The sequence below is a fragment of the Athalia rosae genome, chromosome 2 (genome assembly GCF_917208135.1).
Source record: "Athalia rosae chromosome 2, iyAthRosa1.1, whole genome shotgun sequence".
NCBI lineage: Eukaryota > Metazoa > Arthropoda > Insecta > Hymenoptera > Athaliidae > Athalia > Athalia rosae.
The window spans coordinates 2,285,859-2,313,800 of NC_064027.1; the positions used below are offsets into that span (position 1 = coordinate 2,285,859).

At 40.1% G+C, this 27,942-nt stretch overlaps 2 protein-coding genes and 1 long non-coding RNA gene across 5 annotated transcripts in view; 1 reads left to right on the forward strand and 2 right to left on the reverse strand.

Annotated features, from left to right (window-relative positions):
- LOC105691641 overlaps positions 1 to 17,621 on the reverse strand; it is a 53,860-nt gene extending 36,239 nt beyond the window's left edge. Inside the window, exons 1-3 of one of the 3 annotated variants that reach the window (XM_048649922.1) lie at positions 15,348 to 15,416; positions 13,449 to 14,792; positions 9,935 to 10,558 (exon numbers count right to left, since the gene is read on the reverse strand). In XM_048649922.1, coding sequence (XP_048505879.1) covers positions 9,935 to 10,558; positions 13,449 to 13,652 — 828 coding nt within the window. In that variant the 5' untranslated portion in view covers positions 13,653 to 14,792; positions 15,348 to 15,416. Of the gene's footprint in view, positions 1 to 3,191; positions 3,216 to 9,934; positions 10,559 to 13,448; positions 14,793 to 15,347; positions 15,417 to 17,378 lie in introns of those variants that run through there. The other 2 variants (XM_048649923.1, XM_048649924.1) reach the window with 2 other exon arrangements.
- The window catches only part of LOC125499880, a 50,802-nt gene extending 30,442 nt beyond the window's left edge, over positions 1 to 20,360 (forward strand). The window contains exon 3 of the long non-coding RNA XR_007276911.1: positions 20,241 to 20,360. This is a non-coding gene — a long non-coding RNA (uncharacterized LOC125499880). The remainder of the gene's footprint in view (positions 1 to 20,240) is intronic.
- Positions 20,361 to 22,208: 1,848 nt separating this feature from the next.
- On the reverse strand, positions 22,209 to 27,716 carry LOC105691715 (protein mothers against dpp). Its single transcript, XM_012410401.3, has 3 exons — positions 27,199 to 27,716; positions 23,399 to 24,728; positions 22,209 to 23,314 (listed from the first exon to the last, which is right to left on the reverse strand). Exons 2-3 carry the CDS (start codon positions 24,643 to 24,645, stop codon positions 23,155 to 23,157), a joined length of 1,407 nt encoding a protein of 468 aa, XP_012265824.1. The 5' UTR covers positions 24,646 to 24,728; positions 27,199 to 27,716; the 3' UTR covers positions 22,209 to 23,154.
- Between the last annotated feature and the right edge of the window lie 226 nt (positions 27,717 to 27,942).

Genomic DNA, 27,942 nt, shown 5'->3' on the forward strand with positions numbered 1-27,942 from the left:
ATAATTTCTCTAAAATGTGTAACCTCGGTTATGGTACGTCGCCCATCAGCCTTTCACTCTACAACTCTCATTGTGCGAAGGGCAAAAACAAGTGAATAAAAAAGAGGAGAGAAAAAGGAGAAAAAAAACAAACGTAATTCTCATTTTCCAGCAGCTCTGCATCCGGTGACCTTGTCGTTAATTGTACCGAAAGCGACGTCGTCGCTCTGTTTCGAGTACACACGGTAAAACCTGTGTATGTACAGATGAGTACGGAATAGTACTTCGGATAAATATCCCGCTCTCGCTAAAAGCATGGAGATCTCTGAGTGCATCATTGCGGCATTGCGCGGACTAGAGGTGGCACGAAAAAATTTTACGGGTCACGTGTGCACCGGTGTACGAGATTTTTTATTTCACGTTTTTGCCTAGCTCGTTCGGGAGACGACATACTCCCGTACATGAAAACGCGTTCGATTTTCCACGGAATACACTATACATATGGAGGATTTCGCGCCAAACCGATCGATGATTTTATCTCGATCGTTGGTCGAAGAAAGAGATCTAAAAAAAAATCGTTATTTTTTGCTGTTCGTAAAAAATCCGATTTTTCATAATATCATAACGATATACCCATACCTGTTATTGTTATGTAACACAGCGTTTGCGTTTTACACTTTTGCCTCTCGTCGATAATTCTGTCTGACATACTTCGCTCTTACTTTTCTTACAACGAAACCAAGCGTGAACGTAAAACAAACACGTGGAACGTTCGAACAGATAAGAGTGTATCTACGTGGCACTCGATCACGAAGCGTTACGGGAGAAAAAAACGAATCGAAGAAAAAAAAAAAAACAGAAGTCTTAAAAACCGAGGGACTTGAAAAAAAAAAAAGAGTATGAGAAAATGTACCTAAATGGTCAAGAATCTCAGGAATTCAGTTTCGGTTTTTGTTAGCTCAAATTAGATTTTACACGAGCCAGATGACCGTTGAGATGTTAATTGTTCGAAGAGAATTCCGTGGTTCGATATAGTTACCTCTGCAATTTATCGGAAAAACTTTCATCCCTCTAGTACCGGAACGTATACATGTGTAGCTGTACCTACCAACGCGTACTTCAATTAACGTAACTTCCTCTCGTTATGTAGAGGATTAAACGGATGCTGCGTCTCCGGTAGAGTCATAGCAATTATCGCAAGGGAGGCGCATTCGCGTACATCTATCGACACGGACTTTGCGAACGAATTCCTCATTACGTTGGGCGGTTATAAATTGTTGAAAAAAGCGAAAGATTTACGTATGATCCATTATAACATTCTACGTATATGTAACGTAGTCGATCAATGCCATCGCGATGGTGCGAACGAATTGGATGTAGATCGATTTTCGTTCCTCTGTGAAAATATCTCGTTTCAATTATCTTGAACAAATATCTCAGCTCATTTCGAATCGTGGACGCGTGTAACGGAGCTTGATTCGTGACCTTTAATGCGGAACTTTGCACCTGCGGACGTCGTCTCCCCTAGAGACCGCGATGTATAAGCTGGTTTGGGAGTTCCGAGTCTTCGAACACGTAGCTGTACAGGTGATATAGGGCGTTCCATGCCAAATCACGTATTCCGTGACCCTGACCATTGTCTGCTTTTTTTTTCGTCACTCTCCATTGTGTGCACATTTTTTGCTGATTTTCTTTTCTTTTTTTTTTTGTGACTACAAAAATTACGTCAGCCCTTCGAAAACCGCCTCTTTCGTCGATTCGCGCTAGTCGTAAAACGGGGGGGAGAATAAAAATTGTAATTTTTTTATCGATTGGGGCGCCATGGCGTGTAAAAAAGTCAGAAGATTGGAGAAGAGAGTTACATCGGTCACGAAGCGATTCGACACGGAATGCCCCATATAAATACAAGGAAGGTATCAGGGGTACGCTGGAATAGGAGAAACCAGCCGGCAAGGATTTACGGCTGGGTGATCACCTGGGCACCCGTGTTCCAGGAAGGACGGAAATTCCAAAAATTACGGATAATTAATCAAGAAATTTATAGCCGAGTATAATAGTACGACGATGCCCTTTGTCTCCGTTATCCTGAACAGAAAGTCAGAAATTAACAATCCATATCACGTCCGCTAAGGGTTTAATATCACATCCCTCGTGTTGGCGATTAATGTCAAAGTTCAAGGATGCCCTTGTGATTTTGGAAATTCATAAAGTAGAAAATTGAACGTATAAATCCCTAATTTCGTTTTATATTCCTACATTTCGACGACCAACTGGACCCGAGGAGAGAAAGAGAGAGGTAACGATTAGGTCCGAACGAAACGAGCCGTGATTTGGGGAACACGGTGGTACCTATAGGGTGTGTTCTTCGTGGCGTCGCGTCGGGAGCGAACGAGCGAGCGGAATATATACGAGCACGTAGCGTATCTGGAACGGTTCATTGTTGATGGCGGGGGCGTATCATCGATCCACCTATTCCGAGGACGGGTCTAAAACGCCTCGTGTGTTTCACGAAACTAAGTAGAAAACCGACCCCTAATCGACGTTCGTGCAAAATTTCAACCAACGCCAAAAATCTCCGCGATCACGTCACCATCGCGATTCGTGCTTTACACTCCCAACTAGTGGGGGGAGGGGAGAGAAACGGAAACGAACCAATAAAAATAAATTAGCGGATTTATTTTTCACCCAACTCGAACCCTCCCCCGCCCCCCGCAGTGTGCGATCTGCGACGCGGGTTTATTCAACGCTAAATTTTCCGCGATGAATGAGAAATGGACGAAATTAGAGCGTTTTTCAGGAGGAAAAAAAAAAAGAAAAAAAATCTTCACCGATACGAGTTAGTTCGGAGCTACTATACTCGCCATGTCCCATGGGTGTAATGTAATGCAGGTGCACGCGGTGTCGTTGCACCGCGAGAATATATAAAATGCATCGGGATTGGCTGCACGAACTAGGAAGCCTTTGTTCTAATCTAATAAACCGCGCAAATCGTATATACCCTCCGCTCTTCAAGTGGATGACTGAAGTTAACGTCTGACGAGTCTGCAGGGTGAGAAGTTCAATTATGTATTGTATGATATGCGCGCTCTCCAAGCGCGTTTCCAACGATCCGCAATTTCGGCGTTACAAGTATGTACGCGAAATTTTCAATGCGTCTCGAAGTCGAACCAAAAAACGAAGAAAAGTGAGGAGGAGAGAAATAAAAATATCACCTTTTTCATTTGCTGGATAACTCTTTTTTTCTTTCACATTTTTCTCAACGACTGCGATTCGCTTCACTCCAGGGTATCCGGGCACTTATAAACGTAAAATCGGTGCACCGGATCACGGCGATGAAAAATTTGTCTAAAAACTTTTGTTCGAAATATATTATTAAAAAATTTGATGACGAGTATCGGGATATAGACCGCTACTTCTTGCGAACGAAGATCGACTGCAGACACAATGCGCCGATGCGAACAATCGGTTAACAGTGAATATAATTTCGGTACCGTATAGATACCAGTAATAAATCCGTACAAGTATACAGATGATATAATTTTATGTTACGGTCGAAAAATTCATGAAAGAATTAACGAACCGGTAAAGAAAAATTGTATCGCCGACTCCAACGTTACAATAATCACGTCTCGGTCTGCATGCAGTCGTAAAGTTCACGTGTATGAAAATACATTATACACACTCGATTAATAATTCAACGCGACGGCGTCGGTGCGACGAAAGATTAAAGATGATAAAATTCGGGAATCGGAGAAGAAGAAGGTCGAAATTTGAATCGTTCGACCTCCGAGTGAACGCGGCGTTCGCTGCGACGGTAATCCGAAAGGATAATCGTGAGAAAATAATAAGAGTGCAGTACGACCGTGATCGATAGATCGTGCGAAGAATCTTCGAAGAATCGGTGAATCAGTTTTATAATAAGAAATGAAATATACGTTGATCGCGAACGCGGAAATTTATCAATCGGCGATCTGCTGCGGCAACAACAATTACAGTCGTTGCGCAGTCATAAAGATGATCAAACGCGCGAGGAGCTTTCATCCGCAGCGACGATCGCGTTACGTCATCATTATTCAAACGTCGCGAATAATAGCCGACCAAATTACACGGCGACTCGTAATCGTTATAATATCGGAAATTTCTAGCACACCAGACGGATGAGGCCGCATGAAATTCTCGTACTATTGAAAACTACCGCGTTCGACGAGAACCCAGGATAACGAGGGACGCATAAGCTTTTGTTGAACTTTCGGCCTTGATATTCGCGGAAAGATGGATTCAGCCGGAGAGCAAACTCCGAGACGAGAAGGATGTCCCAAAGGATGAAAAATTTTTGAAACGCATCGAAATTTTGACGATCGGTAATCAGACCCTCGTCGGATCGACCCGGAACTCCACGTACGCGCAGTACGACCGAGGATCGAATAAATTTTGTCCCGTGTATCGAAATACACGAATAACACCGAGCCAGATGTGAATCAAACTGCGACGAACGGTGTGCGATCTATACTTAGTGCATAATGTCTGTGGTCTGGCGGTTGTGCAGGTGCGTATCGATCAGATGGCTTGTAACGTGCATTACGTAGCTGTCACATACTTCCCGAGTGGGAGGGAAGGATATACGTATATGCGGGTGTGCACCTATGTGCACACGACGAACGTGTACGGATAGGCTCCACCACGCTGCAGACTCTATTGAATTCTAAAGCCGAGCATTATAGATATACGTCATGTACAACGTGTACCGAAAGTGCCGCCCGGTACTGCGGCACAACGTCCACCTCTGCACGGCCACCGATCAACGCGGATTTAATTCCGGCTTCGCTTTGTTGTCATGCTGATTATATTTAGGAGTAATTAACCGATGCACGTACATTCGGACATATTGTATTCACGTTTTACCCTCCGATATATCCAATAATTGGCCATCTGTGATCTATAAACTATCGTCTGTTTCGAATGGAATGAAATTTCGCACAGTGAAAAAGTGGGATCAATTTTCTCCAGTTTATGTAAATTGATGTTCGCGTATACACGCATACGGTTATTGATAAATCGATATGCAGCTTTTGCGCGAAACTTTAGCAGCTTATCAATTTGTGCAATAAATTGCGGTTGATAGTTCAGCGTACTTTTGTACGCGTTTTTTTGTTGAACTCCGTTGAATCGTCGTTACGCGCTGTGTGTACGCGTCTTGAATAATCCTGGCGATGCAATTATGTATATGGGTTACTTTGTACCGTTTTAACAGTAATTTCAGTTTTCAAACAGAATCAATTCAGGAAACACAGCTGCAGCTGTATCGTTATACAGAGCTATGTACACATACGATATTCACAGAAAATATATACATATATATCTACGTTATCAGGGCAATTTAAAAATATTATTCCTGATACGCGCGTGCATCGATAAACGATTATAATTCATCAAAAGACACATCGTGCACATATCGTGCAGTTTGATAATCGTTATTTCGCACATATCGTGGAAATTTCTATCGAATTGAAAAAGAAACTTCGATTTATTTCCCCTATAACAGACCGTTAAGATTAAATAATCGAATAATACGCTGCAACGAATTCTGACGGCGCTGCACCGCGCGATGAATATACATATTGCACAAACTGCATCGTATTTATTCTATTTAGAATATAAATATTAATGCAAAACTCTTCTCGTTAACAGTTATACCTACTATTGCATTATTTATAACTCGCGCGTATTACACTTGAACGTTACACGAGGTGATTCTGGATCTCGGCGACGGAGAGAAAAAGAGAAGGAAAAAATAATCGAAATCAATCGATGAAAACTATTCGACGAATCGACAATGATGGTCATTAAATATCGAAAAGTAATTTATGTACAATAATAACAATAATCATAATACCTCGTTGAGCTTTTGAAATTCATGCGAACACGTGGATGATTTATAATCCGCACCGCGCGTTGCACATCGAAATACCCAATCATCAAAACCGGATGCGGTTTTCATCAGCGATCGTTTATAACATCGCGAAAAAATCGTAACTGCAGTCCGTTTGAACGGTCAGCAGCTGTTTCAGGCCCGTTTCCGTATCACAATTCTTGCAACTTTGCAAATTCGCGTCGAGAAAGAGAGAAGAAAAAAATTGACACGACGATTTTCGATTCTAAGCATACTCATATTCTTATGCAAATCAAATAATTTATTTACTGTCTACGATGGAGAAATTCTTTTCCTGCTATACAACCACCGCCATTTTTCTTTTTTTTTATTTCTTTCTACAATTTCTCATTCTCGCTTCTTAATATCCGTTTCGAAGGTAAAATTATTTATGGGATGGAAGACCTAGAAAATTTTATATCTACAAAAATATTGACTTTATCATACCTATAATGTATAGGTATCTAATCTATTTCTCCGCGTCAGATTTGATCACCATATGTGCTCAATAACCATAACTTTCACTGAATACCTATAATACCTATTTATATACTGCAAAGCTATTACCTAGCCACAGCCAAATTGCCCGCAGGTATAATTGTTACGGTTTCTATGTAAATTACGCGACAAGCTAGGATTCGGGCAGACGTATATATATACATAAAATGAATCAGGCGGCAATTTTTATGGATTAGAAATCAAAAACTAAAATTAACAAAAAAAAAAAAAAAAAAAAAGAACCTGCCTCGCCTGCGCGTATCGCAATGGTGATTCATGTGATTTACATCTGCAGTTCCGCGCAGGTGTAAATGTAGCTACACATATACTTCGAAAGTTTATACGCTATAAGTGTGCTCGGTTCTAATCTATTCAGTTCACGTATATAACTTTGACGATCTGCAGAGATTAGAAATAAATAAATGCCCTCGATTTGCAAAAATACGTGAAAAAAAAAAAAAGAAATTTCAATTTCAATTTCGGAAGAAGTTTAGAAATTTTTGCGGAACGACGTGAGACGATAGATGGAATAGAAATTGTCTCGCAAGCTATACATATTACCGACCTGTACCTATTAAATGGATAAACGAAAATGATTAATTATATAACACGACGTTCGGTTTACGAGTACGGTTTTGTGTACGAGGGACGCGGTTGTTCCGCGGGGCACGTAAGAATTGAGCACCTGCGTTTATTTAACCGCGTTCTACACCGCTCTAATAATCGGACAAGCGGGGCTAACAATAAGTTGAAGCAGCGGCTACGAGACGACGTTCTTCCGAATGTGTGTCGCGTATTCGCTCAGAGGAGGTTTCAGACGTTACAAACAGCCCTGACTAACCTAACACGAGCTAACTTGACCTAAGTTGAAGTCCTCAAATATACCTACACCTGAGTTCACGAATGTATGCGAAATGCGACGTACCTACACGCTTGTGTATCTACTTCGAAAAATCTACACCACGCGTCCGCCGCGTACGCGGTGTCTTACATAACTCTGGAATAGAATAATAATAGAGAACGGAAGAAAAATTAAAACGTAGAACAACGAGAGCAAAACGCTCACACTTCAAATGTACGATAACGTGCAGCACAATAATTACTGTTGCATTACAAAACGTGATCCGCCTCGTCTTTAGCAACGAGTAAAAAGCTCAACGCACGCACTGTACCTAGTAGGCAAACGTACGTTATCGTTCACGTAAAAAATTCCAATGATCTGTAGGAAATTTTTTTTCTTGAATATAAAATCTTTCGACGATTCCAGAACGGCTTCTGCTACAGATGATTCGATCAACGAATCAGAAAAATTAGAAAATTTCTATCAAAAAAATGTATCCAAAGGACATTCGTCGTTTGCATGAACTCGCGCGCTGATATTTTCCTCACGAACATTTCATGAAACGGGCAACGGCCGAGTGGTGCAGGTTGGTATATGGTCAGCCGATGCGTGATCGTTACTTTAATTCTTCTTAGAAGCGTAAAACCGAGGTTGACCTCCTTGCCGCGAGTTGTCACACGCGGAGATTTTCGTTATGCGATAAAAAAAAAGTTGAAAAAAACTAAGTAATAACTGCTCGTACAGATGTATCGGTGCGCTTATTAGAACGAATACCGCGAGCATTCGTCGTCACATTTATACTCGATGCCCTCGGGCACGTGACCCTCCTGACAAAGAAGAAACTTTTTACTCGTATAATACACGACGGTTACGAGGTAATTCCAGGTAGGGCGTACAGCGTTGGTTTCACCGACATAATTTTTGGTACATCGAGACTTTTCAGAATTCGAGTGAAATTTGAGGAAAAAAAAAGAAAGAAAAAAAAAATCGACCGACCGACCGCGACCGCGATCAAACTGCCCGGTTGACCCTCTCGGTAATTGCGGCGACAACGCGTTTACGAAGCTAGTTGAACTGCATCGCGATATTAACTACACGACGAAAAAAAGATGGAAGAAAAAAAGGAAAAAACACGTGTCACGAAACGTCGATCACGTTGGCGTTATTTTCCTCGTTTCTTATCGGCGATCGCGGGTCATTAATACAACGTTCTATGCACACAACGTGTGTACAGTGCGGTGTAACCAGCGAACGACCGCGTCGCGCTTTGACGAGGACCGCTGAATTTTAGATGTTCTAAAAACCAACGATGATGGTTCGGAAAATTTTCTATCTTACGTCGTTCGCATCTTTTTTTATAGACTGAATTTCACAGGCACGTATGACACGTCGTACAGTTCATTGACAATTTCATCATCCATTTTATAAGAAAAAAGAAAAACAAAAAAATGGCTTCAGTCGTTGGATGGATTGAAGTTAGGGGTTGATTTTCATTGTTGTATGTGGTACTGATTTCCGGTGCTCGTTTTCGACTGCTTCATAAAGAGTTCAATCGAATATAAAGCATGCACATGGGTTACGAGTAGCGTATTCGAGATCATTGGTATATATATACCTATATGCGCATATGAAGTGTGCGAGTAAAGTTTACAGTGGCCTAAAATTAAATCTGAGAGTAGTGCATCAAGTGGTTATTTAAATTAATTATTTAACCGAATGAAAGTTGTAGCTTGAAGCGAAGTAGGTACCTAATAGAGGCGTAACTAGCCCAGGCCAAGTATCGCCCTACGAGCACGCGGTCCTCGAGTTACAAGAGTTTCGGCTTTTAAATTCTCTAAAATGATCGTCGCTTGTTATCGGTGAAATCCCGCGATTGAAAGGGTATGCGCGAACGAATCGTTCGAAAACGAGAAGAGAGGAGAAAAAATTTTTGAAAAACAACCAGTACCGCGGTAACGCCGGTTATTAATTCGAATACCTCGCTAAATTCATCAACCCGATACCGGCAAATTGCTTCCGTTTATTCCTTCACCTAACCCAAGCAAGGTAATTTCCTCCTCGGCCATTACGTGTAATCCAATTAAACGAGGACAAAAATTATAAGCACGTCTACCCTCATTACATTATCCTGCCTTCCGCTGGAAAGGGATGAAAAAAAAATTTGTCTCGATTTTACGGCGCCCCGCGAGAAGAGGAGCGTTTTGCGGGCTATGCTATTGCTCCGGATGTAACACAAATTTGACAAAAAACACTCATGGGGTACCCACGGGATCACCGACGATTTGTGAAAATAAAAATCAAAATATTGAAAAATCTTTCAACGACGAGATTTGTCGAGAAAGAAAAAAGATCGGTAACACCCCTTCTTCTAATTCTTTTTTTTTTTTTTTATCGAATCACAGTTTTTCGTTTCGATTCTGAATGAGAAATCTTATTCAAACCATTTGAAATGCGTAAACGTGAAATAAAGCAAATGTCACTACGCAGCCACCCTTCAAAATATTCACGGAGTTTTCCATTCATTCAAAATCCGCAAGGTCTTGCTTCGTACATCATTCATTCAACGATACGCGTATACGTATAGCTGCTCGCAACCACATTCGCGTCGTAATTTTCACCCTCGATAAAAATGGTAAAAACGAAAGGGGTGAAACGAACAAATGAGACGACGGCAAGGATTTCCTCACCTTAGACATCCTCAGGGCGGTCACTCTCGGTGGACGTAAGTTTTGATCACCCCTTGGCAATTCTTCATTTGTTCCATCCCCTTCTTTCTCGCGCACCCTCTTTGCGGATCGCGTATTTCTGGGGGGCGGAAATTTATTCTGTACCCGGCGTTCGTCCGCACTTTGCGTATAAGAGGAAGGCTCGGTGGCGTTTTCCTTGTCCTGGTCTCGGTCCTTGCGGTTCTCCGCGAGCGTTTTTCTTCCGGGGTGTTTCGAACTTCGCGACAAACTCTTAGCGGATGTAAAACCAAAATTATTGACACTGGCTACCGCCCGGCTGCGTGTCGAAGAGAGCCCCGACGATGCCGTCGATTGTTTTCCGATCGTCGTCGCCGACGACGTCCTTCCGTCCTGCGCCGATATCCGTTCTCGTTCTCGTTCTCGTTCTCGTTCTCGTTGCCCCGTCCCCGGCAAGGTCCGACCTCGTACTGCCGCCATGGCGCCGACCCCCCTTAGAACGCCCCCGCTTTTGCTGCTGCTGCCTCCGACGACTTCACCACCACCACCACCATCGCTACCGGCGTTGATCAATACTCCGCAACCAACGATGGCGACGCCAGCACCGGGGACGCTGCGCGAGCTCATCTGCAAATACGTTAAGTGACACTGTATATCATAGCGTAAGGTTTATCGGGCATTCGAAATCCTCCTATTTTCTATCGATAGCCAAATTTTCCGGGCAAATATCGCCGAGCACATGTTCGTGGAATTTTTACTCCTCGTTACCGCTTGAGCCGACGTTGCGTTTTCAAAATATTCGAGATCTCGGCGTGCGCCAGGGCCCCTCGAAGAATTCGCTCGTTTTTTTCGGGGATTTTGCCCCAAGGGAGAATTTTATTTTTCGAGCACCGAGAAATGCGTTATTCCATTACTCGCGATCGGAGCTATTTTAAAGAATAAAAATGGCGTCCGGCTCACCGGTGAATAGAAAACCGAACGAAGACGAGGATCTGATACATATCATGATTCCGTTCCATGCCCAGATTTGATCTGTCCACGGAAAGAACTTGCTTCAAAATTTCAGGGACCTATAAAAAAAAATCCAAATTCGATCTAAAAAACAAAAAAGCCCTCGCCGGTTTTGTCGGAAGTCCTTTTGCGGGGGTGACATCGCGAAGCGTCTCTCAAGATTTCCAATAAATAATAAATAACCACGTTTCGTGAGTAAATGTACGATATTTTTCTCGGTCTTTGGTTTTCTTTCTTCTTTTCTATCTTTCTCCCTTTTTTTTTCCTCACCCTTGTATATATTTCTCGATGCGAAACTAGAGAAACGCGTTGAAAGAACCCGACGACCCTGCAGTGCGATGCGGCACTAGCGGCGCGTTATTCCACCCTCAGAACGAGAGGGACAATAATTTGTAAAAGTTGAGTACCTCGTTATACACCGCTTGCAGAACCCCCTCGAGTTATTCCTGTTATATAATATTATATCATGTATACCTTACGCTATATACACACACCGATGTCATTCTTCTTTTTGTCATATCTTCCGATACGTATCACTGTACACGTCGTATGTACGCGAAACGCAAGTTCAACGTTATCATTTTTACGAGTTATATGTTTCAGGAAGTAATAAATTTTTCTAATTAATCAACCCCGAATGATTATTTTTATTTATTTCTCTATCGTCCTTTGAGCGGGCAGCGACCAGAAATTTTTTGTATCAGCGACGAAAAAAATGTTCTTCGGTTTCAGCGATGAAATAATTACTTATCGTTACTGACTTATGTTCGGCGAGCGTAATTTCCTAAAAACGAAACGGCAGGGTTTCGTGCGGTTTCCGTCGAGTTATTCGGACCGCGATCAACAGAAGTAGGAAACGTAATGCGAACGATAAATACCAGAATCCGGCATTTCTTTTTTCTCCTACCCCCAAAACGTCCGATACACTTACCCGTAATTCTCGAACAGATACGTGTCGGTGACATTCACGCTTCGATGGTTTCTCGAAATATCACGTGAAATATAGGAGATGAAAATCTCCTCGTTTTTCACGTATGTACGTTCTAGTTTTTACATGTTTGTAAAATACGCCTTTGAGGAATAAAGCGCTAGCTGCTCTTTTACTCGGTGTAGTAGTAGGTATGATAACAGGTAGAATATCACGGCCGGAAACTAAGCCACATTCTCCCGTGGTGTACGTTAAATTATGTATTCTCGTTCGAAGGTGTCGAGTACACGACACCTGTACGTGGATTACGGAGAGTGTAATGTAGGTTATGCACAGGTGTACGGATCTGTGTGCGTGAAACAAATATATTCCAGATATCCTCGTGAACGGGCCGCGTACGATAATGCCGGCGTCAGCGGGTCGTTGGAAAAGGGCGAAAAGTAGCATCGGCGGTGGAAGAGAGAGTCCCGGAAGGATGATATCATATTTCGCGGTAAAAACGGGGACTCAGAAACGGTTTTTAGTCTTTCAGAGGTTTTAGAAAGGCTAACTGGAAAGACGGATAAATATTTAAGATACGCGTGTATTGTACGTGCAATTCTAAGATGTACGCAATTATAAACGGTGCGCAGTTTTCCCCCCGGTCCCATGGAAAAAAACCATTTCAAACAGACAAAACAGAAAGAAGACCAAAACCTGGATGATACGTAGTCTGACTAATAATCACGTACAAAAATAGCGACTCGCATCACCTACCTATTTTAGAGAGGGATTATATTTTTAGTTCTATTTTGTTGTTTCCAAACCAACGTTACAGAAATCAATCAATGCTAATTGATTACGATATAAGAAAAAAAAAAATCAGAGTATACGGTTCAAGTCAGACAAAAAAAAATAAAACCGAATAACGGGATCTAGTAGTCATTCGAGTTTTTCCGAAATTTTTTTTTCTCTTTGTAGATCAGGCCAAATGAAAAAAGCGAAGAAAATTTTTAGAATACTTTTTTTATGTCGTTTATTTTTCGAATGAGGCCGCGGAAAATAGAAAAGTATTGCGGTCATACCGCGTTGAACTGACCCACATAATATATTAATTCTAGGAGGAATCGTAATTTTTTTTTTTTTCTTCTTATTTAAACTTTGCCCAAGATCGATTTTCGATTAATATGATTGCGCGGGTAGATATACATGCATATCGGTTTGCGCAGACATCAAGGGGCGCGCAAACTATACGTACGTTAGGGGTAGTTGGTCGCTTATCGCCTGCACCCTCTCTCGTAATTCGTTTTCAGTTAATTTCCGCCAATTTCCCTAGTCTGAGCAATTTCAATCGACCCCTAAAACTCGACTAACGGAGTACCGATCGATCCGTTGCTGTCGTCTATCTGTTAACTGGCGTGTATTTCTAAAAAAGCCGCAGCGGAGCGCGATCGAAATTATTACAGGAGGTGAATTCCTGCACCGCAGACGCGAAAACCGGCGAGACAGAAGAGAAGAAATAAAAATAACGGAAAAAGTGATTCGCTGAGGGCATCAAGTCGGAAGATGGAATAATTGAAGGAATGAAGATCGAATTACCTTGGGCTCGCCTGGATCGACTCGCGATTCCCTTCTTCGGCTTAGAGATCCGCAATACCTTCGCACGAACGACGATCTACTCGTTGACGAACGAATCGGACCGCGTGTGTCGCAATAACGATTTTTAAATTTCGACGTTCGACGGTACGGATAACTCGTCGCATCGTAATCCATTTGGCGTACAAGTCTTTCGAAAATTATCATATCGCGTCGTATGCGAAAATCAATAACGCATCGCCCCAGCAAATATTATCAGGTGTTCGTTCAAGTGGTAGCGGAGGTTGAATTCCTTACGTTCTCCGATGTCCAATGATAAATTACGTCGAATTCGATTCAAGGTGATTATAAGGGACAATTTTGATCACGTTGAAGCTGACGAAGAAAAGTGGAGTTATTGCCGCATCAATGTTGAAGAGGGAAAATTTCCAATAGTTGCACGATCGTTGAAATTGATCAGTCGTCGATGAATTTGCATATAATGATATACAGGCGATTAAACACGTTTGCGATTTAACGTAAATGTGATATCTTATGTATATTTATCGTACGTTCAAGTATTGTAGAACTTATCGTGCGGCGCGGTGTCGATTGGATATTTATATAATACACGCGCATCGCGATAGACTTTGATGCGACGTCATCGATTGATTTCTGCATGTGTTAGTCGCGGTATTCCTCACGCGACTCGTGTCACACACAAGGTCGTTAATCCAATCGATTCCGTTTGCGGCCAGCGGGTCGTATCGTAAAATTGGCTAAATTTCAACACAACAAGTTTTCAACCGTTTCTTCCCATCTGCCATCGATTCGACTCGGAAACTTGAACAACAAATTGGGGTATAGTCAGTCCTCGAATATTCTCGACCAGCGGTGCAACTGCAACGGGACCTCCGCGGCGACGATCGATCGAATTTCTTCGAATTCTTTGTCCAACACTTCCGGCGAACGTGTAACGTCTCTCCTTTCGGTATCCGCGATGGCGATTTTCGGATAAGAAACTGGCTTATCGTCAGCGCAAGAAAAAGGTTCTCAATCCACGATGCGAGTGACATGAAAAATTCCGGTTACACATTTTTACAACTATCGGCTTCGACGCGGACGATCTTCCGGACGATGCGGTGCGGGGAATCTCGCCTCGCCGTTCATCTTCTCATTCTTCCGATGATTCTACTCTCGGTGATGGGAACGTGCAGGTCGATCTCCGCGCGGGTTTCCCCGACGCCGGCGTTCTAATTCCAAAATGTTGCACGGTACGTTTCGGTGGTATAGATGTATAAATTCACATATGAATGCGCGTCTCGGATACCCTGCACGGCGGCAGCGTCGGAGGCCGTAACTCGCGCTCTGAGTCACGTTGAGAATTGAGCTAATTTAGATCGTACTTAGCGACGAAATTATCTTTACACATGTGTATACACTATGCACCACACTTGACGAAAATATAACGCGGGAACCGCGCTATGCTATACTATACTATACAGCGTAGGTATATCAAAATTACCGACGTATCAAACCCGCTAACTTAGTTTCGTATATCTGTGAATCATTAACGCGAGAGAAAAGTGGCTGAATTTACGGCGTGTGTAGATATGTATTCGTGAAAATCGATAGGAGTCCAATATAATTATATCGCACGCCCCGAGTGAATTTGCATAAATTATGTACAATGAATGGCAATCGAGAGAGAGTGAAGAGGAGATGAAAAAAACAAAGAAAAAGGAAAGAAAATCGTAGATGAATGATCGGTTCCCTGCGTTATATATTTAACGTGTCAAGGTGGAGGCTCGAAACCCGTGAAAAAAGGAGACGAGAGAGAGAAAAATAAAAAAAATGAATTCGTGTTCGTATAGGTGTAATACGACGACGATTATATTGGGTTAAGATAATTTCGTGGCTAACCACCACCCGCGCTCCTCGAGGTTTAGGACGCCCGACAGCAACCGACGAACTGCGGGGTTTCACGTCTCGGAGTATTCGTACAATAAGCGCAAATGCGCGATTTTTATCTTTCTGGAATCATTCGATTTCGCGATTCCGATCCCCATTGGTCACCCACAAATCAATTTAACCGGCGCCTCGAAGATAATGAAAATATAACTCCGGAGATAACACTTTTCCTCAATTACATTCTTTCGAGGGTATAACAAAAGCGCCTCGTCGTTTCAGGTCTCAGATAATCGATCCTCGGTATTCTGGTACTTTTTGAAGAGTTTCATCGATTGCCTCCAAATGCGCATTTTGACCTCAGAAATACGAATCCGTCGACCGAATTGGGCGCGACTTACAAACCGCGCGATTCTAGCGTGACAACGATCGCGATGTTTCATGCGAAATAGTCTTTCACACAGTTATCGCATCCGTGCACCTATAAATATTATTTTCCACGCAATCAATAATCGCTCGCTGCGATACATCCGCGTACTCACCTGCACTTTAGACCATAATCTCCGCTGGCACGCTGGCAGATACACCGCGTATGAAATGCAAACAGCTACCGTCCCTTTCGATATCTGCACGTCGAACGACCGGAAGAAAAATTATATGTTCAGCAACCACCTGCTTTCCCGCATAAGATAGGAATTTCGAAGAACGGATGAATAAAATAATTGATCCGGTACATTCGCGTTCGCTGGTCAGCCGTTGATTCGTTTTCTACATTGCGCAACGATTAGAAATATCTTGCGATCGGTAGGAGATCGTTGTGCAGGCTCGTTTATCTGGGCATTACACGTGAACTTGTAACCTGCGAGTTATTACTCTGCCGGCATAATTTGCGGGTGTTGCCAAACCTCGAAAGATATCGTGTACATGATACATTATTCAATTTATACGTATAGATAGACATCTGTCAGTTGCGAAATTAAAACTATCTACATGTATATTATGATTTTTAATTGATATTTTAATTCAGATACGAGATATACTATACGCTACATTGCAAGGCTACTGCCGCGTGTTCGTGGATTTATCAATTGCGTAAGATCGGTTGTATTCTAAGTGGCGGGCGCGAGATGCGATCCGATACATTCGCGATCGTTAATAATCGATATCGATCACCCGCGGCCATTCTTTTATTTTTTTTTTTATTTTTTTTTTTTTTATCATCACAGATCGGGAATACCTATCTGGAATAAAAGGATTGAAAATCAGGTCGCGAAAATGATACAATCGCGAGAATCGTCAATGCGCAAAAATACCGATCGTCGCGTCACGTAAAATTCCATAAAGATTAGGGCCTTGCCGGAGTTACCAGGACAGGGCGGTTGAAGGAAATTTAGAAATTTTTGAAAAGCAAATTAAAGAGAGGAAAAAATCCACCACGTTTCCACACGTGCGATAAAATCATGAAAAACGCGCCCCGTGGGCACGGAAAAGCCGTTTCAAAGTTCGAATTACCTCCTGTATGGATATAAATTTCAAAGGTGACAAAACTAACGCTGAACTGTACCTCGAAAGTTGGGAATAATATATTTAATCTGGAAAGGTCAACGAGAATTAGTTGTGTTTACCGCTTTCTATTATAATATGCGGGGGGCCCTGCAGACGCACACCTGGAATTTCGAACTACCGACTCAACAGCTGATTAAATTAACGAAGCGCAAAATTAGCTCGCCAGCTTCGCTGCACAATTTGTGCACTCCGCACATAATTATAACATTGAAGATGATATAATTGTGGCAATTATGCGACAATCCTGGAACTGCACTTATCGAATCTCTGCTTTTGTACTATAATTACAAACGTGTTAATAACTATATGTTTCAACGCTGGAATTTACACAGATTTGTACACGTTCACTTTCGTATTTGAAGATCCTATCGGTCGATGCACATTTTTATAACCCAGAAGACATAATTCTGTCCTACTCATTATATTCGTCGATCGTCGTGAGACGAGGAAGAAGTAAGAAAAAAATTTGAAAATTCTTACCAGTTTGATTTTTTTCCGGTAATTCTCCATGGGTCGGCGCGAGGGGCTGCAAGCGGCAGCAGCAGCAGCAAACTACACAGACGCCACTGCACCGTCCCCGGTTTTTGAAAAAAAATGGCAATATGATAAATTAATTCGTTGAGTTTAATTATCGAAAATTGTGTATAAACATGGTATTTGATACAGACGACGTACGAAAACGCGACGCACCTGTTTCGTCGTCGGTGGCTAAACTAAAACTGAGTAGATAAACTCCTGAGTAAGAGAGAACCAGAAGTAGCAGCAGAAGCAGAGCTCGCAATAGCTTGATGTAAAGTTGTGTCCGTAATGTACGTGGTGTATACGAATGTACGTAGACTTGTATTTGTAATGTGATGAATACATATGTATAATATACTTATATATATATATACACGAGCACCAAGAAATCGCGTGGAGCAAAACAAACTTATAAACGCGAAGAGGTATAGGAGAGTTGCTAAGAAACAGAGAGCACGATAATACCCGCGCGTTTAAAGGTCATCATCATCATCGTCGTCGTTTTCGTTTTCCTACTAGTCGTTTTGCCTGCTCATAACGATCATCGCACGCCGCGATTTACCTGCCGGATGCGTAAACGATTCGCTCCGGTAAAATTCCAAAATTTCTCGTAATTTCAACGAAAGGAAAAATTGGTGTAGAAAAACAATGATCAATCCAATCTCATAATCTGGCGTACGATTTCGATAATCAACTGTAACCCGACAAAGGTTGACAAATTTCAGTTTCGAAATTGAATGTCGAAAGAGATTCGCCGAAACTTATAGGTGAGGAAGTTCAAAACACCAAGGTGATAACCGCCGTTCGTCGATCATTCTATATCGTGGTTACAAATGTCGGTATTTGTACGAACCAATAATAACGATTACTGAAGCCGTATTATCGTATCTGATCAAGTGATCAGTTTCATTGTTTATACCTATACCTAGTTTCTTGGTACATAACAAGCCACATATTTGTTACTTTTTTTTTTTTCAAACTATTCCTTATCTAGAATGTCAGATAGATTATTTCTACTTTTCATTCCGATCGAGACTGCGGTGCACTACGAGAGAGAGAGAAATAATAAATGAATAAAAATAAAAAAAGCAAAATATTTTTACAGTTTATTATTTTCCGCGTCGTTATCGAAAATATTTTATCAATGCCAATTACAATACCAATGAACTTACAAGTGTGCAACAAAAAAATTGCGAAAAAGGAATAAGAAAAATGAGAAGAGAAGCTGTATAAATATCTTTGTTCATAATTCTTAGTTATCAGTAAAACTGCAAGTACAAACAGAAATATCTGTATTAACTTCTAAAATAGTTAGCAAGTTTAATTTGCGTCACCTTGTCAGCAAAACCTTGCGGTTTGCCTGTCATTCCTGTAACTGAAAGTGTAACCATTACAGTAAATGTATTACTACAGTAACGATAATAAATATAAATGGCCAAAAAAAAATTTCAATCTCACTTTTCCAGTATTTTTTCTTTCATCATTTCGAAATAAAACCAAAATAAAATTATATTAATAATTACAATGGTAAAACTAATCATTGTAATAATGAGAGTAATAGCATTTTTCATCCCATGCGTCGCGTCTTCTTGATTGGTTTATATTTCATATTATTCGCGTGAAATTATAGTTTTATTTACACCGACGTTGGAAATTTAGATAGGCAGAACGGATGTATTATAAAAATCCGATACTGATTGGAATTTTTGCGAAAAATATCTACGTATTATTGGAAAAAGTAAGTACGTTATATATGTATAGATAAAACCTACAATAATTGCATCGAACGTTGTATGTCTTCTATATCTCTCTCACTCTTCATGAAAGGGAAAAAATAATTTCATTTTCATTCATCGTACATTGTACGTATATAACGGAACGCGGTGTGAATACGATAGTATAATTTAATTCATTATTACACATTTTTTCATATCTTTAGAATTCTCCTTTTTGTTCCATTTTTTTTAATTTTATTTTAATTTCTTTCCTTCCTCTCGAATTTATACATAATATAATATATATTGGATTTATATATACACATATGTATGTTGTAAATACCTCGAATTTATACATATATATAACATGTATATATATATATTATTTTGAATTTGCAATTATAATATATTTGACTAATTGTAATATAATATATTCATATACTTTTTTTTGTTTTTTCCTTCCTTATCAAGCACACGACTTTTTTTCATTTTTTGTTTCAAATAGAGAAGCACGTTTTGGCATTTTACTTCCTCTCATTCTCTCATATTTAATTTCCCAATTCAATAATTTCACTGCTCTGTTAATTAATGTTATTTTATTTCTTGAAAATTGGGGAGCACGTTTCAACGTTGACGGATTATTATTGTAACAATTTCAAGGCCTGTAGGTTTATATTTATACCTATATATACCCATATACAATTAATTGCAATACCGTCAAACCGCCTGCACTCCACACAATACAAAAACGTAGGAATTCCCTTAGCTCTATGTAACGAATCTACAAATCTATATGATTCCCAAATTCACAGTAATAAAATTTATGTTGTTTCTTTCCTAATTTTTAAATTCATTAATTTCATTAGCAAAAAGATCACAGCTAGGCACTTCGGTAGCAGAACATCATGGTATTATCTGTGTCACGTTTTAATTGAGGTGTGTAATTGTTTGTGTAATTTTTTACGTTTTTTTTTCTGCAATATTGTGTGTTTGCGTGACAAAAGAAGTGTGGCACTTGTCATCGGTATTACAATATTAAGTGTATAATGTTATATAGTATTGTCATTGTGCAGCAAAATTTAACAATTGTATTTTTTTTTTGTTCCAGCAGTCTGAATTCAAAGAGGAGTATATTCGTTTATTTTTTCTTCGCATTTTTTTTAGTCTTTTCGAATGTAGTAGATAGTAAACTGTGTTTGTAGAATGTAGAATGTGAACTGTAATGTAGTAATTAATTGTGAAATTACAATGCACTATGTGATATTGAAAAAATTGCACGGATTATTATATGTATGATGTATAATATATAAATGTTAAATTCAAAAAGCTGTATATCCATTACGAACACGCGCGTCAAACTCTTAAATAGGTTTCATTTATACGTGATTACTTATAATCAATTATAATAAGCTAAAATTCTATAAACGAAACGGCATTTTACTTTCATTAACTGTTTTTCGTGAATATAAAAACGAACGAAAAAATTTGCGGTAGGTTACTGTATATATTATATATTATACAGTTGATCAGGCGCAGTTGACACCCTAAATTATTTACTTCCTTAACGGTCAACATGAGATCGGCGCCTAATTTTTTGCATTGAAATTCTGACCAAAAATTAATTGTATCAGGGGGGGGGGTCCTAAGAATTAATTTTTTTTGTTTCAATTTCTTATATCTAAACTAGATGCGGGCTTTTAACCCAACGGACAATACCAACTTTGAAGCTTCGAAACGTCTAGAAGACTTCACGCTGCATTTTATTTAAGGTCTGTCTTTTTCCATTATGAAAATTGCAAGAACAAGAAATTTCTTTCAATGTTCCTAAATTTTTAAGACTTCTTATGCACTTCGAATATTCGTATCTGCCACTTCATAGTTTTGTATTCTTGAATTACTAGTCGAACTTATCACCTTTTTTTAAAAACAAAAAATATCGAACAAAAAAATCTTTGAAAAATACAGACTTTATTAAACATCGTTCATTATTAAGTATATCAATTGATGATGTTCTTTGTCTGAAACGCTGCGTGTCACAGCCTTTCAAGGGTTAGTTCCCTCAATTTTTTACAATTCCACCACGTTTTTCAAACGCTTATTACATAGTCATTATTTTATTACACTCTTGCCGCAAATGGAAAAAAAAATAAAATAGAAAAAAAAAAACACCATGGTAAAGAAAAACGGGTTCCTCCAGACGGCTCTAAAACTCTTATAAGTATTTTCTGTATAGTAATTTCTCCGTACAGAGATAGTTTACAACATTTAATTTATCTAGTCAAGTTTTCTAAAGCGAACGTATTGTCCTGCTTATATCATTTATTAATTATGTATACTGGTTCATTTTTGTGTTAATTAAATTCGGAACTTCTTATCCACGATTCAATTTGCTTCTCGTTCACACAACAAATAGACAAACGAACAAACAAACACACAAGCGAGCAAACGTACAAGCACAAACACACGTTATACTTATACAGCACAAACTGATGCATATTGAAAAATCCTTTGTTCCGTTTCCAACTTTTTGTCTAGTTTACCTCCATCCTGTTAAAATTAGCGACACGATTTTCTCCTATTTTCCTTTTCTATCCCATCACGGTTTCTTGCATTCCTGCTTTACCTATTTTTTTAGTGCCGCCTGTTTTATTATTTCGAACACCTATACATTCCCACACACAAAAATACACAATACTTAAATTTCACACACATACATTGATTTGAACACACCGTACCAGTGTATTAAAGTTTCTTAGAAGATCGAAGAAAAATCGAGCTTTTTTATTCTTGAAACGTTTTTTTTCGATCCAAATCAATCCCGTTATTTTTAAGCTTTTCCTTCAGCGGCGAACGAGAACTGTTAAATGTATATTAAAACACGATATCGAAAACCGCAGAATCCTGGTTCGGGTGCATGATCATTAAAAACAAGATATTCAATTAGAAATAAAAAAGCCCGAATAAGTTTCCGAACAAATGCTGTCGAGTATTTCCATACCACGTAACTGACGATGGTACGATTCATTTCGTCAAATTGTCGTAGTGCAAATTTTCAGAGCTAGGAAACGATTCTTGATCTGAATAAACATTGTATATATTTTTATATTTACACACGTCGATTTTTCCTCGATGAACCTGGGTATCTCCATACATACCACTATGTATATAAATATATGTAATATATCGTATATTTACGTGTATATGTATGCATAGAATAAAAATATCATGATTCGTAAGACACAAATATGTTGATTTAAAAAATATGATTCCTCAATATATGCGTAAGGTACTGTACCGTGGTGTACTACGATTATTCATAATAGTAAATAACAAGAAAAATTGCACTAACAATGATAGTAATAATGATAATAATGACCGTAATAATAATCATAATCATAATCATAATAAGTATTTTCTCAGATTCTGTACACACTTCACTGTACATACATGATCGCGACAATAAAAGTAATAGTAAAATAATAATAATAATGATAATATTGATAATAATAATGATCATATTTTTAATAAAAATGATGATAATAATAATGTTAATAATATCTTCTCAACGTTCCATACAATGATTACAATAATCAATTAATCAATTATCATTACAGTAACAAAAATGAAAATGATTGGCAATAATAATTTGTAAGTCGGTACTTTCATTCGTTTTCTATCAATTGGACGATTTGAGTTTTGTTATATTTTCATTTTTCTAATTCTTCCCGCTCATATAATTTCATCTATTTTTTTCTAATACGACTACAATTTGCAGATAGGTATTAAATAGTCGTAGATTTGTGAAACGTTACAACTTGACGAGATATGTAAACCTCTCGACGTTTCAGAAGATAACGACCGTTACGAATATACCTGTTCATAGAAACGTGTATAACGCGTTCATTGATAACGCCGATTCGTCCATGACGATGCCTGCAGGTTACTTCGATGAAGATTTTGTGGAAAACCACAAAGGAACGTAGGGCGATGAGGATTTTTATCCTGGATTCTATTACCCTAGCTTAAGATACGGAACTAATTGCGTTGTGCGGAGATCCCATCTGGGTCAAAACTTTATCCAACCACTGCAGAGGACCGTGTAGGTGGGCTTCGATCCAACACGGCGTCGACGTTACATCCTGACGATGGTATTCCGCGCCCCAACCCTTCACAAAGGACATTCTGTAAACGGTTTCAATTTACAATTACAACTGGCTCCGGCTAAAATGAATAAATGAAGAGGGTCTCGGAATTTTTTTCGCTCACCGTATGGTGCACATTTTTGTGAGTTCGTAGACAGCCTCGAATCCGTGATTAACACTCTGCGATAGGAGCTGTGCAAACTCCTGGTTGTTGAATATTTTCAATGAGCATCCCGGAGGTATCTTGCATACGGTGCTGGGGTGGAATCCGTGGTGGTGGTTACAATTTCTCGACTGCACAAATATCGCCGAATCTGATAAACACTCCGCATAAACTTCACCACCGACGTAATAAAGGTGTACTCCTTTCCCTATGTGTCGCCTGGTGTTTTCTATCGTTGAATTTCTATTAACATTCGATAACTGGCCGAGACAAAATCTGTCCGAATTGTTACTAGGATTGGTGAAACCATCGACGATAACCGAGTGTGATTGGCAATGGAAGACCTCTCCGACCCTGCAATTCAGCTCGTAGTAAGCGATCGACGCCCAATAAGGTGGTTCTTGGTAAGAAACTGGCGCGACTTCCGCATTTCCGGTTGTGTCCATCGCTGACGGATCGGGTGGAGGTGATTGACCATGTTGGGAACCATCTTCTGGCGGAGAGTAGGCCGGTGGTGGTGTTTCGGGAAGACCGTTGCTCCCGTAGGGACTTTGGGGATTCGGAGAAGTCGTGCTACCTGGACTTGGGACAGAACCGACAGAGGAGAGCGGGGACGTTGGATTAACCCCGACACCAGTTCCGGCGTTGAAACCGCTCGAGGAATATGAAACGTTGTGTGGCATGGTTGGCTCGGGAAGTTGTTGAAAAGGTAGAAGCGAATGACCCGGGGCAAATTCCGAATGCCTCGGGACCAAAACTGGAGGAAGAACCGGACTTTCGACGCGTTTATAGTGGTAAGGATTTATACAGACTTCTTTCTGCTTGGCAGAAAATGGATATTGGCATAATTCAAGGGGTTTGAGTTCGTGGTGAGATTGTAGGTCCGGCCACCGCCATACTCGACAGTATATCACGTGGGGAAGACCCTTACGATGTGAGACTTGTAACCGTCCATCAAGACTTCTGGGGATCGTGACACACTTGCTCGGTGTTCCTGGGCAGCTCAGGGCGCGTTCAAGTTCCTCGATTGCCCCTTTTCGTTTTTTCAATTTTTTTACCAACGAATCGACCGCCTTTTCGGCCCACTTCTCTTCTTCGTCACCCTGTTTCCAACCGAGGAGTTTTTTCACCGCAGGACTTGTGAACGAAAAGAGACTGTTCAGGGACGACATTGGACCCGAACTCGATGAGCCCTCTTCGTCGTCCATTGTGGTTTTATCGAGTCAAAACGATCGGAAAACCTTCAGGATTATTTAAATTGATCCGTCCCCGTCTCCTCGCCGAGTCTCGCCTATAAAAAAAAATTGCAAACAGCAAGGTTATTTGGCGGGACAAATTAAAGAGCGTCAAATTTATTCAAAAAATTTCACGACATTCGCATAAACGATATGTGACTGTAGATACTGCGTCGTAGAGTTGTACATGGTTGTCAATAAATATGTCACAATATACTTCCAAGTAATCGCATCGTCATCGTTTTTCGAAAAGTCGATGCAGATGATTTTTTATTAAAGGAGACGCGGTACCGGTCGAACCGCCGCAATTCGTTTATATCCTGCACACGCGAAAATTGAATTATTCCAACAGTCAACAGACGGAAAATAAAGCACGGCCATCGGGACATTTTCTGACCCTACGAGTCCTCGAAAATTCCTTCACAGGTAAAATACCCAGGGCAATATCGTTTACCTGTGATTCGGTTCGCCGCGCGGTACCAAAAAAGGGATCCAAGGAACGGATTTGTAACGATAGAAAATATCAACTAGGTTGGCATCGAGTCACCGGCATTGATCATCACTAGTTCGAAAATAATTCGGGATCGGTTATGTGTAAACAGGAAGTTATATCACGTAGTTCTTCGGTGACCAAAAAATAAAAAATTTCTCCGAAATTTCAGCGTCATCGTTTGTTGTGGCACAACCTTATCATATCCATCTAAAATACTGTAGATGGAAGGAGGGAGATTACGCGAATTATTAACTATACGGTATAACGCACGCATGAAAATGGCGCGAAAGAATTAACATGAGGGAAAAGTTATAAACGGCAACGGCATCGCGGCTGCGAAGCACAGAAAGTTTGAAATAACTGTAATATAAGCTTTATAAGAGTGCATCAGTTTTCAGTAGCTCTGCGGTAGTACCAAGTGGTGTGAATAAAAGAGTAAATAAGTAAGTAAGGAGCAAGTAAGTCGTTGCGGGCAACGTGCTAGCGCACCCTTCCTATCGGTTAGCGTTTTTCCGCTTATGGTGAGTCATTGCACTTAGCGCAGGCGATTCGACGAAATCAAATGACGATAATAAAGTAAGAGAGAAACGAATAAAAGAAGTAGGATGAAAAAAAAAACCTAAGAAAAACGCACTGCCGTTCCGCAGCCGGAGGCTCCATTCATGCTGCTCGTAACTACAAATATATATAATACGTGTGTATAGTATATTTTACATTTGTACAACGATATGTGTACGACACGAACACGATTACTTTACCCATACGATGGAAGCTTATGCCTTACGCAAATATGTGTACAATAATAACGTATGAAATGTATATATATATATACGTGGTATGTATGTGCGTACATACATCATATAATAATCTACGTAATTCATTTCCTAAAAACTCAAACTTGAAACGCGTGACTCATCCCCTCCCCTACGCCCTCACCGGTGTTTCAACTGTACGATTGATACTGGGAAAAGTCAATCACCTGAACCGGCCGATTATTATTCACCTGATTTGCGAATTAGACCGATAATTTTACCTGGATTTCCGTTTAGCTTGCCGATTTCGAAAAGGGCGAGCCAGGATTTCTAAGAATGCGAACTTCGTACCTGAAAATTTGCGCGAGGGTGAGCTACGTTTTTGGTGGGCAAACTATACGAGAAAATGGAATTAGTTTATACAATTTTCGATGTATACGATAGAGCATAACGTAGCGTGGAGTAATGTACTTTAAATTATTGAGAATTCCCGCTGGTGTTTTCGGAGCAAAACACGTGTTCGAGTATATCTGTTTCTCTCTAACTGCAGATCAGCGGGACGAGGACGAAGAGAAGAACGACGACAAGGCGGCGACGGCAAGTGCCTGGGGATCTGAGAATTTTTATTCCAATTGAATTTCTTTATTTATTCTATTATTAAATGTCTACAGATGACTTCGAGTTTACCGCGATCTCAATCTCGATCATCGTGACTCTGATCTGGTCGCTTTATAACGCGTTTCTATTTATTTTACTCCTGTTGGTCGGAGTTTAACGATAACGAGAATAATTATATTCTTTACGGACGTTGAATTACATCGATATTCATACAAAGAGTGGTAGAATTTTAGCGAGATAAAACAGAAATTATTATCCACGCTAATAGGTTATTAATTGTTGTAATATCACGCCTGGGACTCTGAATTACATCGATATTCGTACAAAGAGTGGTAGAATTTTGGCGAGATAAAACAGAAATTATTATCGACGCTAATAGGTTATTAATTGTTATAATCTCACGCCTCGGACTCTGAGGACACCATGAATCAGGCTATCAATAAGATAGATTCTTGGAAAAGCAAAATCTATAAACTTTTAACCACTGTATGAATAATAATTTATTTTACAAAGCAAGTTCATTATTTATTTACCCTAAGTTCTTCCTATTCTGCGATACTCGTAATAAAAATTTATGGAATACAGAGATAACATAACCTCCGAGAATACCGAAAATATTTATGTAAACATTATCCCCCCATAAAACATCGATATGTTACTCACTTATTTTTTAGCGCGGTCAAATTTTCTTCTCCCTTGTTAACGGGGGGCGCCTCCAAAAGATTAGGGGTGTAGATACGTCACTGTAAAACTTCACTTGTTCGTTATCAAGAGTTTGTCTTTGTTTTTATTATTTAAAACAACGGGTATTTGAGTCAGGAATATTAACAGGTTACAGGTTGAAGAAGTCACTCGTATTTTGAATGTAATAATCGGCATTAGTCTGGATGTGTGGTAGCGTCGTCGGCCATCTTGACTAACTGACTATCTCGGGTTATGCCCGTCGCTCACTTATTACCAACCCGCGTTTTCATGCCGCTTGCAGATTTAAGTCAAGTTTACACGGCACAATTCGTCTTACCGAATGCTGAGCGGCAGATAATCTGATATAATCAAAATGGCCGACAGCGCCATCAGATTTTAAGAAGCGAGCCGAACGTTCTATTCAAATTATGACCGATTCAAAATTTTTTAAACGGGTTTTATATGCATCACTGATATTTACGCACCACATTCCATGACGCCGCACAGCTCAATATTCTCTTTTTAAACCTGATCTAGTTGCTAAGTTTGGAGCTGGCGGGTTCCGGGCCTTCTTGTCGACCAATCGTTGAATTTGTACCACCTCCTAGGCGGGCGTTGGCCAATCTGACCTCCAAGTTTCGATGAGCCTTCTACGCCCTCTGTAAATTTGCTGAAAATGGATCCCAATGGTCGAAGTCCCATTCCTACCACAATCCCAAGGGT